The sequence below is a fragment of the Babylonia areolata genome, chromosome 32 (genome assembly GCF_041734735.1).
Source record: "Babylonia areolata isolate BAREFJ2019XMU chromosome 32, ASM4173473v1, whole genome shotgun sequence".
In the NCBI taxonomy this organism is placed as follows: Eukaryota; Metazoa; Mollusca; class Gastropoda; order Neogastropoda; family Buccinidae; genus Babylonia; species Babylonia areolata.
Window position 1 is genome coordinate 7,239,427 of NC_134907.1, and position 18,669 is coordinate 7,258,095.

General features: G+C 44.2%; 1 protein-coding gene across 1 annotated transcript in view; it reads left to right on the forward strand.

Annotated features, from left to right (window-relative positions):
• The window catches only part of LOC143276665 (EGF-like domain-containing protein 2), a 62,138-nt gene that overhangs the window by 43,394 nt on the left and 75 nt on the right, over positions 1 to 18,669 (forward strand). Inside the window, exons 6-12 of the mRNA XM_076581289.1 lie at positions 480 to 634; positions 1,543 to 1,691; positions 3,372 to 3,456; positions 6,759 to 6,915; positions 14,380 to 14,680; positions 17,212 to 17,289; positions 18,169 to 18,669. The exon at positions 18,169 to 18,669 is cut by the window's right edge and continues 75 nt beyond it. Coding sequence (XP_076437404.1) covers positions 480 to 634; positions 1,543 to 1,691; positions 3,372 to 3,456; positions 6,759 to 6,915; positions 14,380 to 14,680; positions 17,212 to 17,289; positions 18,169 to 18,335 — 1,092 coding nt within the window. The 3' untranslated portion in view covers positions 18,336 to 18,669. The remainder of the gene's footprint in view (positions 1 to 479; positions 635 to 1,542; positions 1,692 to 3,371; positions 3,457 to 6,758; positions 6,916 to 14,379; positions 14,681 to 17,211; positions 17,290 to 18,168) is intronic.

Genomic DNA, 18,669 nt, shown 5'->3' on the forward strand with positions numbered 1-18,669 from the left:
GGGTGGATTGGGGGTGGATAGGAAGGTGTTGGGTGGATTGAGGGTGGATAGGAAGGTGTTGGGTGGATTAGGGGTGGATAAATAGGTGTTGGGTGGATTAGGGGTGGATGGGAAGGTGTTGGGTGGATTAGGGGTGGATGGGAAGGTGTTGGGTGGATTAGGGGTGGATAGGAAGGTGTTGGGTGGATTAGGGGTGGATAGGCAGGTGTTACCTGTATGTGGGGTGGATGGACAGGTGCTGGGTGGACTGGGGGTGGACAGGAAGGTGCTGGGTGGGTGGCTGTATGGTGGTGGACATATGGTTTGGATACGTGGGTGGTTGGATGGGTGGGTGGGTTGCTACTGCATCAACGACTGTAATTGCATTCCTCTGCCATACAAACAGTAACACTAATACAGTTTAGTGTTATCTCCTTATTTCTCACATTACATTGGCCTAAACGTGGACTTCTGTTTTGTTTGTTCTGTTTTCTTAACAGCATGGGTTCGACATTTACACACGGAAACTGGTGGTGCAGTATTACGATCGTGTTTACGTCAGCCTTGACGAAATCGTGACGTTTATTTGTGCCGTGGAAAAGAACAACCCTGTCAATGTCATGAAGAGTGTCTTCACGGCTCCGCTGGAGGAAGGGTGAGAGCGCGCGCGCGTGTGCGTGCGTGCGTGCGGGTGGAGGTGCGCGCGGGGGGGGGGGAGGTGGAAGGATGGGTTTGTGTGGATTTGTGGAGGGAGGATGTGTGTGTGTGTGTGTGTGTGTGTGTGTGTTGCGAAAAAAAAAGGTACCCAGAAAATATTTGTCTCGGAAATTGCTTGTTTTTTTTAACTTTTCCAATATCCTGAAAGGAGACAAAAACGTTATCTTAGCTGTAAGTTTATTGAATTTGCAAATGATGTCTGGATACTTTTTTTTTGGGGGGGGGGGGGGGGGGGTAGGGGGGTGAGGACGGGGTGTGGGGTAGGGTGTGTGTGTGGGTAAAAGACGTTTGGGTTTTCTCAGCTTTTATATGACGTTGTGTCGTGGCTGTAACGTGCGTTTGCCTGTCTGTCTGTCTGTCTGCCTGTCTTGTCCAGAAACCTATGCAAATGTACGCATGGTATCCACTTGATATTTTGTGCATTATGTGTGCAAGCGTATCCATGGTATCCACTTAATATTTTGTGCATATGTTTGCAAGCGTATCCATGGTATCCACTTAATATTTTGTGCATTTGTTTGTATGAATAAAAACGTGCGTGGGTGAGTGTGTGTGTGTGTTGTTGTTTTTATTATATACACACATACATTCGCACGCACACACATCCTCCCTCTCTCTCTCTCTCTCTCTCTCTCTCTCTCTCTCTCTCTCTCTCTCTCTCTCTCTCTCTCTCTCTCTCCTACAAACACATGTGCGGACACGCACACGCACACGCGCAAACACAAGTTTCAAGTTTTAACAATCCTTTCACTCCTGTTGCAGTATGGAGGATTGATTTACTACAAAATAATGATTTCATGTTCAGATTGAAATATCAAGTGGATACCATGGGTACATTTTGCACAGGTTTCTGGACAAGTCTTCCGTGAGGGGGGTGGGGACCCATTTTGTCTTCTCTCTCCACAAGTCCAACACTGATGAAGAGATCGGGGACGGGGACACCTTAGGTGTTGGTGCTCTGGTCTTCCTCAAGGTGAAAATTCGCGAACACAGCCGTAAGTCTCTGTGTGTGTGTGTGTCTCTCTCTGTCTCTGTCTGTCTTTGTCTCTCTGTCTCTGTCTCTCTCTCTCTCCCTCTCTCTCGCTCTGTGTCTCTCTCTGTCTGTCTGTCTCTCTCTGTCTCTCTCTCTTGTCTATCTCTCTCTGTCTCTGTATGTCTCTCTCTGTCTCTCTCTCTTGTTTCTGTCTGTCTGTCTGTCTGTCTGTCTGTCTCTCTCTCTCTCTCTCTGTTTCTCTCTGTGTGTCTCTCTCTGTCTGTCTGTGTGTGTGTCTCTCTCTCTCTATCTCTCTCTCTATCTCTGTCTCTCTCTCTGTCTTTGTGTGTGTGTGTCTCTCTCTGTGTCTCTCTGTCTCTCTCTGTCTCTGTCTGTGTCTCTCTCTGTCTCTCTCTCTCTGTCTCTCTCTCTCTCTGTGTCTGTCTCTCTGTCTCTCTTGTTTCTCTCTCTCTCTTTTCCTTTAAAAAAAAATGGTGGTGGTGGTGGCGGTGATGATGATAATTGTGGTGGTAGTGGTAGTGTGATTGTTCTTGGTGGTGGTAGTGGTGGTGGTAGTGTGGTTGTGGGTGGTGGTGGTGTGGTTGGTGGTGGTGGTGATAGTTATGGTGGTGGCAGTGTAGTTGGTGGTGGTGGTGGTGGTGTGGTTGGTGGTGGTGGTGATAGTTATGGTGGTGGTAGTGTGGTTGGTGGTGTGGTGATAGTTATGGTAGTGTGGTTGGTGGTGGTGGTGATAGTTATGGTGGTGGTAGTGTGGTTGGTGGTGGTGGTAGTGGTGGTTGTTGTTTGTGGTGCTGCTGTTGAATCGCTTTTTTATTTCATTCTACTTTCTGTGGGGTAAGGTTGTTGTTCTTTTTTTGGGGGGTGTTTAGTTTCTGTATTGTAGTTTTGTTTCTCATTCTATTCTATTCTATTTTATCGGGATGTAGCAGCCTTTGCTACCCTGATCATTAAAAGTTGTATTAATCTGTTGTGTTCTCTAATTTTTATTATGTTCTATTGTAGTTTTTTTCCCTATTCTATTCTGTTCTATCCTGTTCTATTATAATCTGTTCTGTTATATTCTGTCGTGATGTTGCAGCCTTTGCTACCCTGATCATTAAAAGTTGTATTAATCTGTTGTGTTCTCTAATTTTTATTATGTTCTGTTGTAGGTGTTTTTTTTCCCTATTCTGTTCTATCCTGTTCTATTATAATATGTTCTATTCTGTTCTGTCGTGATGTTCTATTGTAGTTTTTTCCCTATTCTGTTCTATCCTGTTCTATTATAATCTGTTCTGTTCTATTCTGTCGTGATGTTCTATTGTAGGTGTTTTTTTTTCCCCTGTTCTATCCTGTTCTATTATAATATGTTCTGTTCTGTTCTGTCGTGATGTTCTATTATAGTTTTGTTCCCTATTCTGTTCTATCCTGTTCTATTATAATCTATTCTATTCTATTCTGTCGTGATGTTCTATTGTAGTTTCCCCTATCCTGTTCTATTATAATCTGTTCTGTTCTGTTTTGTCGTGATGTTCTATTGTAGTTTTTTCCCTATTCTGTTCTATCCTGTTCTATTATAATCTGTTCTGTTCTATTCTGTCGTGATGTTCTATTGTAGTTTTCCCCTATTCTGTTCTATCCTGTTCTATCATAATCTGTTCTGTTCTATTCTATTCTATTATATTCTGTTGTGGTGTTGCAGCCTTCGCCACCCTGATCATTGAAAGTTGCGCGGCTGACGATGGGTCTGGAGACAATGAAACGGCATATCACTTCCACGAGCATGGGTCTGTCTGTCTGTCTGTCTATCTGTCTGTCTGTCTCTGGATATGTCTGTCCGTCTGCCCGTCTGTCTGTCTCTGGATATGTCTGTCTGTCTGTCTGCCCGTCTGTGTGTCTCTGTATGTCTGTATGTCTGTCTGTCCGTCTGTCTGTCTCTGTATGTATGTCTGTCTGTCCGCCTGTCTGTCTGTGTATGTCTGTCAGAATGTCTCTTGATATGTCTGTCTTTCTGTCTGGGTCATGATAATAATATTGATAGTGATGATAATGATGATGATGATAATGGATACTTATACAGCCACACTATCCAGAAATCTGCTCCAGCTGCTTTACAAAACACTCCTGTTTACTTTTTTTTTGTGTGTCTGCCTGCCTGTCTCTCTGTCCCTTTTGTATGTATGTTTCATTGGTCGGTCGGTCTGTATGTCTGTCTGTCTGCCCGCCTGTGTCAGTCAGTCTGTCTGTCGGTCGGTCTTGCTGCCTTTTTGTCTGTCTGTCTGTCTGCCTGTGAGTCTGCCCGCCTGTCTGTCTGTCTGCCCGCCTGTGTCAGTCAGTCTGTCTGTCGGTCGGTCTTGCTGCCTTTTTGTTTGTCTGTCTGTCTGTCTGCCTGCCTGTGAGTCTGCCCGCCTGTCTGTCTGTCAGTCAGTCTTTCTGCCTGTTTGTCTGTCTGCTTATCAGTCAGCCTGTCTGTCTGCCTGCCTGTCCGTCTGTCTCTCTGTCTGCCTGTCCGTCTGTCTCTCTGTCTGCCTGTCTGCCTGTCCGTCTGTCTCTCTGTCTCTCTGTCTGCCTGTCCGTCTGTCTCTCTGTCTGCCTGTCCGTCTGTCTCTCTGCCTAATTGTCAGTCAGTCTTTCTGCCTGTTTGTCTGTCTGTCTATCTGTCTATTTGTCAGTCAGCCTGTCTGTCTGTCTGCCTGTCCGTCTGCCCGCCTGTCTGTCTGTCAGTCAGTCTTTCTGCCTGTTTGTCTGTCTGCTTATCAGTCAGCCTGTCTGTCTGCCTGCCTGTCCGTCTGTCTCTCTGTCTGCCTGTCCGTCTGTCTCTCTGTCTGCCTGTCCGTCTGTCTCTCTGTCTGCCTGTCTGTCTGTCTATCTGTCTATTTGTCAGTCAGCCTGTCTGTCTGTCTGCCTGTCCGTCTGCCCGCCTGTCTGTCTGTCTGTCAGTCAGTCTTTCTGCCTGTTTGTCTGTCTATCTGTCTATTTGTCTGTCTGCCTGTCCGTCTGTCTCTCTGCCTGTCTGGCAGTCAGTCTTTCTGCCTGTTTGTCTGTATATTTGTCAGTCAGCCTGTCTGTCAGCCTGCCTGTCCGGCTGTCTGTTAATCAGTCTTTCTGCCTGTTTGTCTTTCTATTTATTTGCCAGTCGGCCTGTCTGTCTGTCTGCATCTGCATAGGTCTGTCTGTCTGTCCGACTTTCTCTGGATATGTCTTTCAGTCTACCTGTTTACCTGTCTCTCTGTGTGTCTGGCTGTTTGCCTGTCTGTCTGTCCTCGTATGTCTGTCTGAATGTGTGTTGGTCTCTCTCTCTCTCTCTCTCTCTCTCTCTCTCTCTCTCTCTCTCTCAGTTTCTGTCCGTCTGTCAGTCTGTCTACGAGACTGAGAGAGACACTTTTAGCCTGACTGTGGCGGTCGGTAGTTTGTTGTGGAAGAAATTGCGCTGTTCAAAACTAATAATTATGAGTTACGGTGACACGCGCAAATTGTGCTGCTGCCTCGTGTTTCCTATAGGACTAAGGCCTTGTTTGAACAATCCGTGTCTGAGAAATCCGTGTCTTTGTCTCTATGATTGTATTTACTTACGTTACATTCTTACTATGCATCACTTTACATCAAAATAAAGTCAAGCAACTCTATCTAAGATGCAAAACTTCCAAGTCTGTGCTGCTCGTGCTACCAATTCAACCTAGCACATTTTTCTTTGCTTTAATTTTCTTCAGGTTTTTTTTTTTTTTTCAAACTTGACTTTATGAACTGGACGTGGTTTTCATTCTACTTTACAGTTACTTCATTTGCTTCCTCACTCACCCACTCACTTACCCAGTAACTGACTGACTGACTCACTTATTAGAAAACCCACCCACTCACTCACTCACTCACTCAGTGACTGACTCACTCACTTATTAGAAACCCACTCACTCACTCAGTGACTGACTGACTGACTCACTCACTCACTAGAAAACCCACTTACTCACTCAGAGACTGACTCACTCACTTATTAGAAAACCCACTCACTCACTCACTCACTCAGTGACTCACTCACGTATTAGAAAACCCATTCACTCACTCACTCATTCAGTGACTCACTCACTTATTAGAAAAGCCACTCACTCACTCATTCAGTGACTGACTCACTCACTTATTAGAAAAACCCACTCACTCACTCACTCACTCATTGACTGACTCACTCACTTATTAGAAAACCCACTCACTCACTCACTCAGTGATTGACTCACTCACTTATTAGAAAACGCACTCACTCACTCAGTGACTGGCTCACTCACTCACTAGAAAACCCACTCACTCACTCAGTGACTGACTGACTAACTCATTAGAAAACCCGCTCACTCATTGACTGACTCACTCACTAGAAAACCCACTCACTCAGTGACTGACTCACTCACTCATTAGAAAACCCACTCATTCACTCACTCTTTGACTGACTGACGCACTCACTAGAAAACTCACTCACTCACTCAGTCAGTGACTAACTCACTCACTCACTAGAAAACCCACTCACTCAGTGACTGACTCACTCACTCATTGACTGACTCACTCACTAGAAAACCCATTCACTCACTCACTCAGTGACTGAGTCACTCATTTATTAGAAAACCTACTCACTCACTCAGTGACTGAATCACTCACTCATTAGAAAACCCACTCACTCACCCACTCAGTGACTGACTCGCTTATTAGAAAACCCACTCAATCACCCACTCACCTACTCACTCACTCACTCGGTGACTTACTTCATTTGCTTATCACTCACCCATTCACTCACCCACTCAGTGACTGACTCACTCACTCACTAGAAAACCCACTCACTCACCCATTCACTCACTAGAAAACTGACTGACTGACTGACTCACTCACTCAGTCACTCACTCACTCACTCATCCACCACCCACTCACTCACCCAGTCACTCACTAGAAAACTCACTCACTCACTCAACCACCCACTCACCCACTCACTCACCCACCCACCCTCCCACTCACTCACTCACCCACTCACTCACTCACTCACTCACCTACTCACTCACTCATTCACCCATCCACCCACTCCCCTGCTCACTGGAGACCTTTCTCGCACGGTCAGCTGCCCGGTGTCCCCGATAGGTCAGTGGATCATGAAGCCCAACGCCCAGGAGTTCCAGCTCTACTTCAAAATCTTCCGCTTCGAGGAAACCAACCAGCTGCGCATCACCTGTGTCGTCAGAGGCTGCACGAGCTGGGATTCCCCTTCCTGCAGCATAGTGAGTCAGAGCCAGCGAATGAGAGGGCTGATGATAAATGGCTGATTTGCATTTGCAGGGGAATACCTCGCGAGTCGTGGCCCAATGAGAAGGCTGATAATAATGATTTTGTATTTGTATTTGTATTTCTTTTTATCACAACAGATTTCTCTGTGTGAAATTCGGGCTGCTCTTCCCAGGGAGAGCGCGTCGCTATACTGCAGCGCCACCCATTTTTTGGGGTTTTTTTTCCTGCATGCAGTTTTATTTGTTTTTCCTATCGAAGTGGATTTTTCTACAGAATTTTGCCAGGAACAACCCTTTTGTTGCCGTGGGTTCTTTTACGTGCGCAAAGTGCATGCTGCACACGGGACCTCGGTTTATCATCTCATCCGAATGACAAAGTCCAGTGGAGGGGGAGAAAGTATCAGCGGCTGAGCCGTGATTCGAACCAGCATGCTCAGATTCTCTCGCTTTTCCTAGGCGGACGCGTTACCTCTAGGCCATCACTCCACTTTTGCACAAGCGGGGATCGTCTTGAGTTCAAGCCAATCAGAGGGCTTAAAATAATGACTGGTTAATTTGCGCATGAAGGTCAGAGAGGTTGCAGAGAATTCGCTGCTGGACGTAGGTTGTCTTTTTTTTCCGGATTTTTTTTTTTTTTTTTTTTTTTTTGGGGGGGGGGGGGTGGGGGGGGGGGGGGGGGATAGATAAAAAGGATATGTTGATTTGGGTAGTTTTGAGAAAGATGAATGCTTTTTCTCCATTGCAAAGATATATATTGTATTATCTTATGAGTTATTAAAAACGAAATTCTTATTAGACATGGGAATCATTTGGGATTGGTTGATTGGTTGGTTGGTATTAATGTTGTGTGTGCGGGTTTTGTTTTTGTTTTTGTTGTTTTTGAAGGGTGAGTGGTCAGAGAGGTTCAGGGTTTTCTTGTTGATTTTTTTTTTTTTTTTTTTTTTTTGGGGGGGGGGGGGGGGGAAGTTGCGGAGGGGGTTGTTGTTGTTGTTTTTTTGTTGTTGGAAATTAATCTTTGTTTTCAGAATACTCTTTTTTAACTTCTTCTCTTTTTTTTTACACACACCCTCATCGATTGCCTGTTATCTTTTGCATTTTATCTTCCTTTTTAACTTGTTGGAGTGTTCATTTTCTTTCAGAATACTCCGGTGAGCCTGTGACGCTGTGAAGTCACTGTTGACTTAATGACGTCACTGCTTGCTGTCGTGAGGCAATCACTGTATAACGCAGCATGCACGACGATAAATATGTAGAATAGACTAGCATGAATATGTAGAATAGACGAGCATGAATATGTAGAATAGACGACCAAAAATATACAGAGCAGAATATTACGAATTATGCTGAATCAACAACTATGTAATTTTTTTATGTAAAATATACAGGAATGTATATACGGGACAGTTGAGCATGAATACGTAAAGTAGGCGACCATGAATATGTAGAATGGACGTCCATAAACATATTGAAATGACGACCATAGAAATATGTAGAATAGATTGCCATGAATGTGTAGAATAGACGATCATGAATAGATGAATAGAATTCATGACCATGTTTCACAGACGAGCATGAATACAGAAAGCAGACACCATAGATATAAATGATAGACAATCAAAGAAGTGAAGAATAGACAACCATAAATGTGTTAGATAGACTGCCATAAAATAAGTAAACTAGATTAAAATGAATAAGTAAAATAGACGAGTATGAATGCTTAGAATAAACGATCACAGATATGGGGAATAGATAACCATAAAAAGCAGAATATTATAGATAGATAGATAGATAGATAATAATGGTATTCGTATAGCGCTGAATCTTGTGCAGAGACAAATCAAAGCACTTTCTCACCAGTCATTCACACGCATGGCCATACACATGTTGAATAGGCGGTCATACGTATGTGGGTTAGGCTAGCATGAATGTATTGAACAGATGAGCATGAATACGCAGAAAAGACGACCATTAATATGTAGAATGGGCGAACATGCATGTTTATGATAGAATATCTTTCATGTGTAGAAAAGACCATAAATATGTAGAACAGATTACCGAGATTATGTAAAATAGACCACCATAAACATTTGAGAACAGATGACGACCATGATACGTTAAACAGACGATCATTGATGTATTTGGAATAGACGACCATCAATAAGTAGAATAGTTGACCACAAATAATGCAAAATGCAAAATGGACGACCGTACATATGCAGAACAGATTCCTACTTCCTTCCGGATTCCTTAAACCCTGCTGCTTTGTGCACGAGTAGTCTGAAAACGAAGGCAATTGGTGAGATACGGCTTTTTCCGGAACACAATACGTCTTTTTTGTCTTTTTGTCTTTTTCCTTTTTTTAAACAATAACAGCAACCTTAGAGGTACATGAGAATGTTACCTATTTCATATAACTGATACAACATTTGGGAAATAAGTCAATGTAGAACATCGTTATTCATTTGGACTTGTCCTCACAGGATTGCATTACTCTTGATCAACAGTATCAATTCCACCTTTGAAAGTCAGTGGAAGTGGAGTGGTGGCCTAGAGGTAACGCGTCCGCCTAGGAAGCGAGAGAATCTGAGCGCGCTGGTTCGAATCACGGCTCAGCCGCCAATATTTTCTGCCCCTCCACTAGACCTTGAGTGGTGGTCTGGACGCTAGTCATTCGGATGAGACGATAAACAGAGATCCCGTGTGCAGCATGCACTTAGCGCACGTAAAAGAACCCACGGCAACAAACGGGTTGTTCCTGGCAAAATTCTGTAGAAAAATCCACTTCGAAAGGAAAAACAAATAAAACTGCACGCAGGTAAAAAATACCAAGAAATGGGTGGCGCTGTAGTGTTGCGACGCGCTCTCCGTGGGGAGAGCAACCCGAATTTCACAGGGAGAAATCTATTGTGATAAAAAGAAATACAAAAAATACAATATATATATATATAAGTGAATCAATAATCTACACTGTGTGTGTAATCAGTTACAGTCTATTTCCAACCAGTCCAAGTTGTACATCTCACCACCTGCCTCGTTTTCGTTTAGTTGCATGTCACGTGATCGTTTATTTCACTGGTCACGTGACCATTTTATCCTTTGTATTGCAGGCTACAGATGAATGACGTGTATTTATTCACTCTACCCAACCCCACTGTCACCCCACCCCCCTGGCCCCCAGCTGACGTAATGTGTAAAATGCCCGTGTTACTTCCTGTTGTTATTGTGCCACATTTAAACATTTGCTGTATCTCCTCCTGCATAATCCTTACCCCTCCCATACGTATCCACCATATCCATTAAAGAAGATAGTACCAAGCGAATTCTGCATCAAACGCTTTGTTAAGGTCAGTAAAAGAATAGTTACGGTCATGTTTTAGTTGCTGCTTTAAGACGCATGCGTTCCATTCTTCACAAAATTCAACAAACCATTGTTTGAAAGAACGACAGAGCCAGTGGAAGAGTTATGGTCCCTTCCTGTAGCTGTTTCACGACTTCTTCTGCAGCATCTGAAAAGAACTCACCCAAGAAACAAGGACAAGGAAACTTTTTACCCAAAGGTAGAAATGGAGTGATGGCCTAGAGGTAACGCGTCCGCCTAGGAAGCGAGAGAATCTGAGCGCGCTGGTTCCAATCACGGCTCAGCCGCCGATATTTTCTTCCCCTCCACTAGACCTTCAGTGGTGGTCTGAACGCTAGTCATTCGGATGAGACGATAATCCGAGATCCCGTGTGCAGCATGCACTTAGCGCACGTAAAAGAACCCACGGCAACAAAAGGGTTGTTCCTGGCAAAATTCTATAGAAAAATCCACTTCGATAGGAAAAACAAACAAAACTGCAAGCAGGAAAAAATACACACACAAAAAAATGGGTGGCGCTGTAGTATAGCGACGCGCTCTCCTTGGGGAGTGCAGCCCGAATTTCACACAGAGAAATCTGTTGTGATAAAAAGAAATACAAATACAACTACAAATATTAGACAACCTTCAGTCATCAAGTGTTTCCTGCCAGTCCACTTAACCCTTTAACTGCTGCTGACGAGTTTGCCAGTAGTTAAGAAATGTGACCTCATTGAGATAAAGACAGACCTTACAGGTCAGGATGCAGTCATCGTTCTTCATTTGGACTTTTCCTCTCAGGATTGCATTGCTCTTGATCAACAGTATCAATTCCACCTTTGACAGTCACACAGAAAGTAGTGACAGCACTACAAACTCATGCCACCCCAATCCCAGTTCACCAGTGCCCCGCAGTCAAATGGGTTAAACAAGTTGCTGCAATTAAGACCACTCTTCTGTTCTGAAGAGAGGCTAGTAGATCTAGAATGCAATTAAAACCACTCCTCTGTTTTGAAGAGACTCTAGTAGACGTAGAATGCTTGATTGAAATGAAGACAAAAGTTGGTTCTAAAATCTCTCATTGAATCACATCCAGACAGAGGTAAGGTCGACTCTGGTAACGGTTGTGAGTCTTTACTTCAAGCAGAATATTCAGTACAATAATGCTGTGCAATAATTCTTTATTAATCTGACTGGAAATTATGTGCACAACCAAAGGCTCATCACTCACAACACACACTCTTTCAGCCCACAGTCGAATATGACACACACGTGAACATGACAAAGATTTAACTGAAAAGTCCAAAAGTAAAACATGTGATAAAGGTGAACATAAACCATGAAAGTGATGAAACACAACAGCGTGGTCTGTCACATGGTATACGAGGTACATGTTCTGAAATAACACATGTTTTCAGAAACGCTGTTCCTTAATTAAAAAAGACAACAACAAAAACAAAACAAAAAACAACAAAACAAAAAAACCCAACAAACCCAGCTATACATTTATCACTGTAAATTCTATTAAAAACCAAAAAAAAAATAAATTCTGAAATGGCAGGTCCTGTACTAAAAACGTAGCATTCGTGCATGCCATAAGATATCTGTTTCAACGTCAGTCTTTACAAAACCGTTGATTACAGAGATGTGTAGCCGCCGTTCTTGAACGGCGATCATGGCAGTGGCAGGGGAGCGAATTATCAGCCGTTCCGGAAATGCTTACGTGTCAGTCTAGAGGTTTTAAAATGGTCCTCAAACGGGAGTTCAATTCTACTGAAATTGTAATTCATTATCTCTCTTACAGACAATCTCCCCCCACCCCCACCCCCCACCCCAAACTAACCCCATTAAGATACTGAAACCGAATGTTTTAAAATCATAACCTTGTACAGCCAATCACAATGTAACTGAATATTCTTAAAGAAATTTTAATTAATCAAAAATCCCTCCTGCCTTACCCTTATGTAAGATGCATAAAAGTATTCTCGAGCTTGCCAATGATTTATGCCATTCTACTTGTTTTGTGCGATCTCATTATGATCTGGTTGATAATCAGTTTCAGTTATGTGTGTGTGTGTGTGAGAGAGAGAGAGAGAGATGTGCATGTGTTTTTGTGTGTGTACACATCCCTGTTGATCATTCATGAAAATATCTTCTGTGTCAGCGTACCTGCATGATTTCATTTCTTAATATTAATATTATGATACGTTTTTGATAAGACTGACTATTTGCTGTCTGACTGGCTACGTGACTGACCAATTAGTCAGTTGATTGATTGATTAATTGATTGATTAGTTGATTTTCTGATTGATTGTTTGATTGAATGATTGGTCGTTTGATAGGTGATTGAATGATGGATCGGACCATTGATTGATTGATTGATTGATGGATTGGTAGATTGACTGGTCCAACTTTTTCTATTCGTTCATTGCTCGCCACTTTTGTACAGGGTTCATAAAAAGTTCAGTACCACATAGAAACCTGCATAGTTTTCTTCTTAGGGTCATGGGGCCACTCATAGCCAGTGGTTCTTTCTTGCGTGTTTATTTTCATGTTTACAATGGAAAATCTAACAGTTATGGTTTATAAACCACTGAATACCTGTTAATAAGGCCCAACACTCGGCTTATATCACAGATTGACGTAAGTTTACATTTGGGCCAACAGCAAAGTGAGAGCTGTATTATCAATGGTTTCTCCAGTCAATGGGAAACCATTTACAGCTTAGTCTTTTGTGAAGGACTATGACTCTCAAACTAGGAGGCAAAATTGCACTGGCTCTTAGTGCTGCAGCCTTGTGGGCTAGTTGGCCTTTGGGAACCATCCCAACGCCGACTGTCCTAAAACCCTCTTGGCCGAGAGAGTGGGGATGTACTTGGGCAAGACTCTACTATAATCAAATTCTAGCCCAAATAGTCGGAACAGCAGTTGCCTCCTCTGCTGTTCTGATGGTCATAGTCGGACACGACTGACTATCATACATATAAACCTGTGAGATTCTCACTGAAACATGTATTTTTCAAAACCCATTTTCATGCTGTTTATTGTGTACATGTCCCGGAACAACCGTTAGTGTATACAGTGAGAGCCACAGCAGTAAAGTATATGCAGCATGCATAATTCAAATCTCTCCATTTCTGAAACATTTTTCTTTATGAAAATATGCCAGCTTTTATCAAGTGGTCCATAATTTTCTGTCATTTTGTGGCGCTATTTTCAGTGCATGTTTTTGACCTTTTCAGGAGGAAGGTGGCAGAATGGTTAAGACGCTCAGCTGCCAATACAGAGAGTCCGTGAGGGTGTGGGTTCGAATCCCGCTCTCGCCCTTTCTCCTAAGTTTGACTGGAAAATCAAACTGAGCGTCTAGTCTTTCGGATGAGACGATAAACCGAGGTCCCGTGTGCAGCACGCACTTGGCGCACTGAAAAAGAACCCATGGCAACGAGAGTGTTGTCCTCTGGCGAAATTACATAAAATGAAATCCACTTTCATAGGTACACAAATATGTAAGCATGCACTCAAGGCCTGACTAAGCGCGTTGGGTTATGCTGCTGGTCAGGCATCTGCTCAACAGATGTGGTGTAGCGTGTATGGATTTGTCCGAACGCAGTGACGCCTCCTTGAGAAAGTGAAACTGAAACTGAAACTGACCTTTTCTTGACGGTTTTTTGTTTGTTTGTTTGTTTGTTTGTTTTGTTGTTTTTTTGTGCTATATATCAACATATCCTGTATCTGATGGGCAAATTATTTTTGCCAAAACAGGTTCAATATCAATAGTACTTAATTCTACGTCTTTCTATTTCAATGGCATTGTACTATGACGAAAATGTTTTGCCAGTGAATGTGTTTTGTGTGTGTGTGTGTGTGTGTGTGTGTGTGTGTGCAGCATATATGTGTACAGACGCAGTATGAAAAAGCGCATGTGAGAAAATGTCCCTCCCCTCCCCCCGGTTCCCCCCCCCCCCCCCCCCCCCCCCCATCTCTCTCTCTCTCTCTCTTTGTTAATGCCCTCGTCTTTTTCTGTCTCTGCCTGTCTGTTTGTCTGTCAGTCTCTCATTCTCTCTCTCTCCCTTTTCTCCACTTCTCTGACCCATAACTGTCCCCTGTCTGATTCACCTCAGAGTCAGTGCAGCCACGTGGATCGGCGCAAAAGGGACGCGTGGCTCGCTACACGTGACCGAAACTTCCGACGCTTTCCGAGAGCTAACGGAAACTTACGACGTTCCCCGAGAGCTGCCGAAGGAAACCTACGACGTTTCCCGAGAGCTGCCGAAGACGAACCGACGACGAAAGAGACGAAGACGAAGAAACTCATTCTGCCCGAAGCGAGTGACCCCAAGGTCAGCAAACTGAACTCCAGTGAGGTCATCCGTCTGACTGTGGTGATTGGAGACAAGAAGAAACAAGATCAGCAGTCATCAGGTGGGTGTTGTCCTTTTCGTTTTTCATCTTCCGTTGTTTTATTTTTCTTTCTTTTTTTTTTTTTTTGGGGTGGGTGGGGGGGGGGGGGGTATTTGAGAGGAAGGAGGGGATATGTGGGAGAAGGGGAGGTAGAGTTTGTGTGTGTTTGTGTGTGTGCGACTGAAGAGGGTGGTGGTGGTACGTGTGTGTGTGTGTGTGTGTGCGTGTGCAGGGGTGCGGGTTTGGGAGGAAGGAGTATGCGCGCGCTTGTGTGTTTGTATGTGTGTGTGTGTGGTTTTCTTCTCTCTTTTTTTCTTTTTTTTTCTTTTCTTTTTTTACTTTCCTTCTTGCTTTTTTTTTCCTTCCTTTCTTTCTGCATTTTCTTTGTTGTTGTTTTTGCTCTCTTTTTTTTCTTTGTTTTCTTGTCTTTCTTGTCTTTGTTTTTCTCAGTAAGAAAGTTTGTTTTAATCCTCTGCAAAGAACCCGAAGTTTACAACATTTTCTTGTTTCTTTTGAAATGACTCTTCTTTGTTTTTTCAGCCGTCAGTAGGTAATTAATTATCTTGACGGTGGTTTATGAGATAAAATTGGGTTGTGGTGGATAACCATATGAAGTGTATTTTGTTACTTATCACATATCATTTATTACTGATACTTAAATAACGTCTATCATTGGTCAGTGACCAGACTCTAAGCACTTCACAAGCACAGAATCATTTGTACAACAGGCTGCCTGTTTGGGTAGAGCCGACCGACAGCTGCCTGCAGGCCGCTCCGCTCATCATTCGTTTCCTGTGTCATTCAGTCATGCTTCAGTTACATTTGTATTTGTATTTCTTTTATATCACAACAGATTTCTCTGTGTATGAAATTCGGGCTGCTCTCCCCAGGGAGAGCGCGTCGCTACACTACAGCGCCACCCATTTTTTTTGTATTGTTTCCAGCGTGCAGTTTTATTTGGTTTTCCTATCGAAGTGGATTTTTCTACAGAATTTTGCCAGGAACAACCCTTTTGTTGCCGTGGGTTCTTTTTCGTGCGCTAAGTGCATGCTGCATACGGGACTTCGGTTTATTGTCTCATCCGAATGACTAGCGTCCAGACCACCACTCAAGGTCTAGTGGAGGGGGAGAAAATATCGGTGGCTGAGCCGTGATTGGAACCAGCGCGCTCAGATTCTCTCGCTTCCTAGGCGGACGCGTTACCTCTAGGCCATCACTCCACTTGTGATGAGTGTGTGGGTGAGGGGTTTTATCCCACGTCCTCAGATCCTCTAGGCTTCCTAGGCAGACGCGTTACCACTAGCATCCTTGGGGAATGCACTTTACTCCAATGGTCTTCGCTCCACGCAGGTGTGAATGGGTGGGCTGTCTGACTCCAATGGTCTTCGCTCCACGCAGGTGTGAATGGGTGGGCTGTCTGACTCCAATGGTCTTCGCTCCACGCAGGTGTGAATGGGTGGGCTGTCTGACTCCAATGGTCTTCGCTCCACGCAGGTGTGAGTGGGTGAGCTGTCTGACTCCAATGGTCTTCGCTCCACGCAGGTGTGAATGGGTGGGCTGTCTGACTCCAATGGTCTTCGCTCCACGCAGGTGTGAATGGGTGGGCTGTCTGACTCCAATGGTCTTCGCTCCACGCAGGTGTGAATGGGTGGGCTGTCTGACTCCAATGGTCTTCGCTCCACGCAGGTGTGAGTGGGTGAGCTGTCTGACTCCAATGGTCTTCGCTCCACGCAGGTGTGAATGGGTGGGCTGTCTGACTCCAATGGTCTTCGCTCCACGCAGGTGTGAATGGGTGGGCTGTCTGACTCCAATGGTCTTCGCTCCACGCAGGTGTGAATGGGTGGGCTGTCTGACTCCAATGGTCTTCGCTCCACGCAGGTGTGAATGGGTGGGCTGTCTGACTCCAATGGTCTTCGCTCCACGCAGGTGTGAATGGGTGGGCTGTCTGACTCCAATGGTCTTCGCTCCACGCAGGTGTGAATGGGTGGGCTGTCTGACTGTGGTTGGGGAAGATTTGATAAAACGGCGGAAGGAGAGGACTGGGCCCCGCCTTCCCTTTGTTATGTCGGGAGCCTGGACATTGTGGATTTGAGTTCGCTTTTCCGGATGGCCGTTACAGGTTATTGGGTCTTTTCTGTAGTTGCTGTTCTTAGTTTTTTGTTTATTTGTTGTTGTTTTATAATCAATGTACAGGCAGCTGGGTCAACAGCAGAGTGAGAACTCTGTCAGTGGTTTCTCCATTGCAATTGGGAAGTCATTTACAGCTTAGCCTTTTGTGAAGGACTGTGTGTCTCAAACAAGGAGGCAAAACTGCACTGGCTGTTAGTGCTGCAGCCGTGGGAGCTAGTTGGCCTTTCGGAAACCATCCCAACGCCGACTGTCCTAAAAACCCACTTGGCCGAGAGAGTGGGGATGTAACTTGGGCAAGACACTCTCCTCTATAATCAAATTCTAGCCCAAATAGTGTGGAGAGCAGTTGCCCCCTCTAGACTGACTGTCATACAGTGTACAGGCCAACGATGAAGGTAACGTTGCCGTTGTGTGTCCGACAGCTGTCATGGTACGGGAGGTGGCCGCCCCCAGTTTTCAAGCGTGCACCTTGTCTGTGGAATTCTGGATCATCATCATAGGTGAGACACACGCACGCACGCACGCACGTGTACACAAACACGCACACACGCGCTCGCGCACGCACGCACACGCACACAGGCGAGAGAATGTGTCAGAAAATTGTTAATAAGAAATTACTGATTGCTTCCGACGATAACTTTCCCTCAAGTGAACAAATCATCAATGACGCCAGGAGACTGGAAGTTGTGTACCTTGTGAATGGACAGAGTTACCGCTCTTTACTATTGGTTACCCCTCAAGGTAATTTACTGTCTATTTACTTCTTTTCTTCTCGTTCCGTCTCTAGTTTTAACCTTTGTCAGAGACGCTTGACGATACACCACGAAACTTCTTTACTTGTGTCTCTGTCTTTGTCTGTGCCTGTGTGTGTGTGTGTGTGTGTGTGTGTGTGTGTGTGTGTGTGTGTGTGTGTTTTCCCTTGAATCATATTAGACAAGTGTGTGTGTGTTTTTGTGTGTGTGTTCGTTCGTTCTTTTAACATATGTCCACAATTGAACAATTGTGATTTTAACCAAGCCTTCCTTGTCCTATCTGATCACTCATTTTCGATCCCTCTCTATTTGCATCATGTTTATATATATATATATATGTACATACATACATTCATACATATGTGTGTACATTTATAATTATTCATTTATACAGAGAGAGAGAGATCGTACACAAAATATAACAACCAACTTACTATTCAACTGATAAAAATACAATAGCCAGTGGGGCCCTAGTTAAACTCTGAAATATCAGTTGGTTGCCATATACATCTTTTCCATTGGGAATAGCTGGAGGAGAGGTGGTGGGATGACTGTAGTGAGTAGTGGAAAACGAGGAGCTACGAAGGACTGTACTAACAGTGTGTGTGTGTGTGTGTGTGTTTTTAGGTCTGACGACAGTGCTTGTGGCCTTGCTCTCCACCACAATCACGTGCGCGCTCAAACGCCGGAAGTTGAAGAACAGGCGGAAGCGGAAGAACGAGAAGGCGGTCAAAATGGCCCTGAGCAACATGAGGCGTATGCAAATGTCCTACTCCTGGCCGGCGTATACTTAACCCTTTCAGAGTGCTGACTGACTTTAAAGCGATGTAGAATGAAGAAAATATTTGTCGTGTAGATTTTAACCCCTGGACTACCGGACCATAATGAAATGAGATCAGTGTGGTATGTTTTCGAAGCGCAGTCACTTTTTTTTTTTAACTTGTTTTTATTGTCGTGGTGGATTTCTGCTTGATTTTTGCTTGACCAAAGGCAAAGCAATCCGAAGAAGAATGTAGTCCAGACAGAGAATAAGACTGGCACAGTCGTCTGTAAGCGTTGTCTATCTCGGTGTTTATGTCTCAGTGAGGTGACATCCCTTCACTGACGAGCATACTCGTTTGTAGCAGT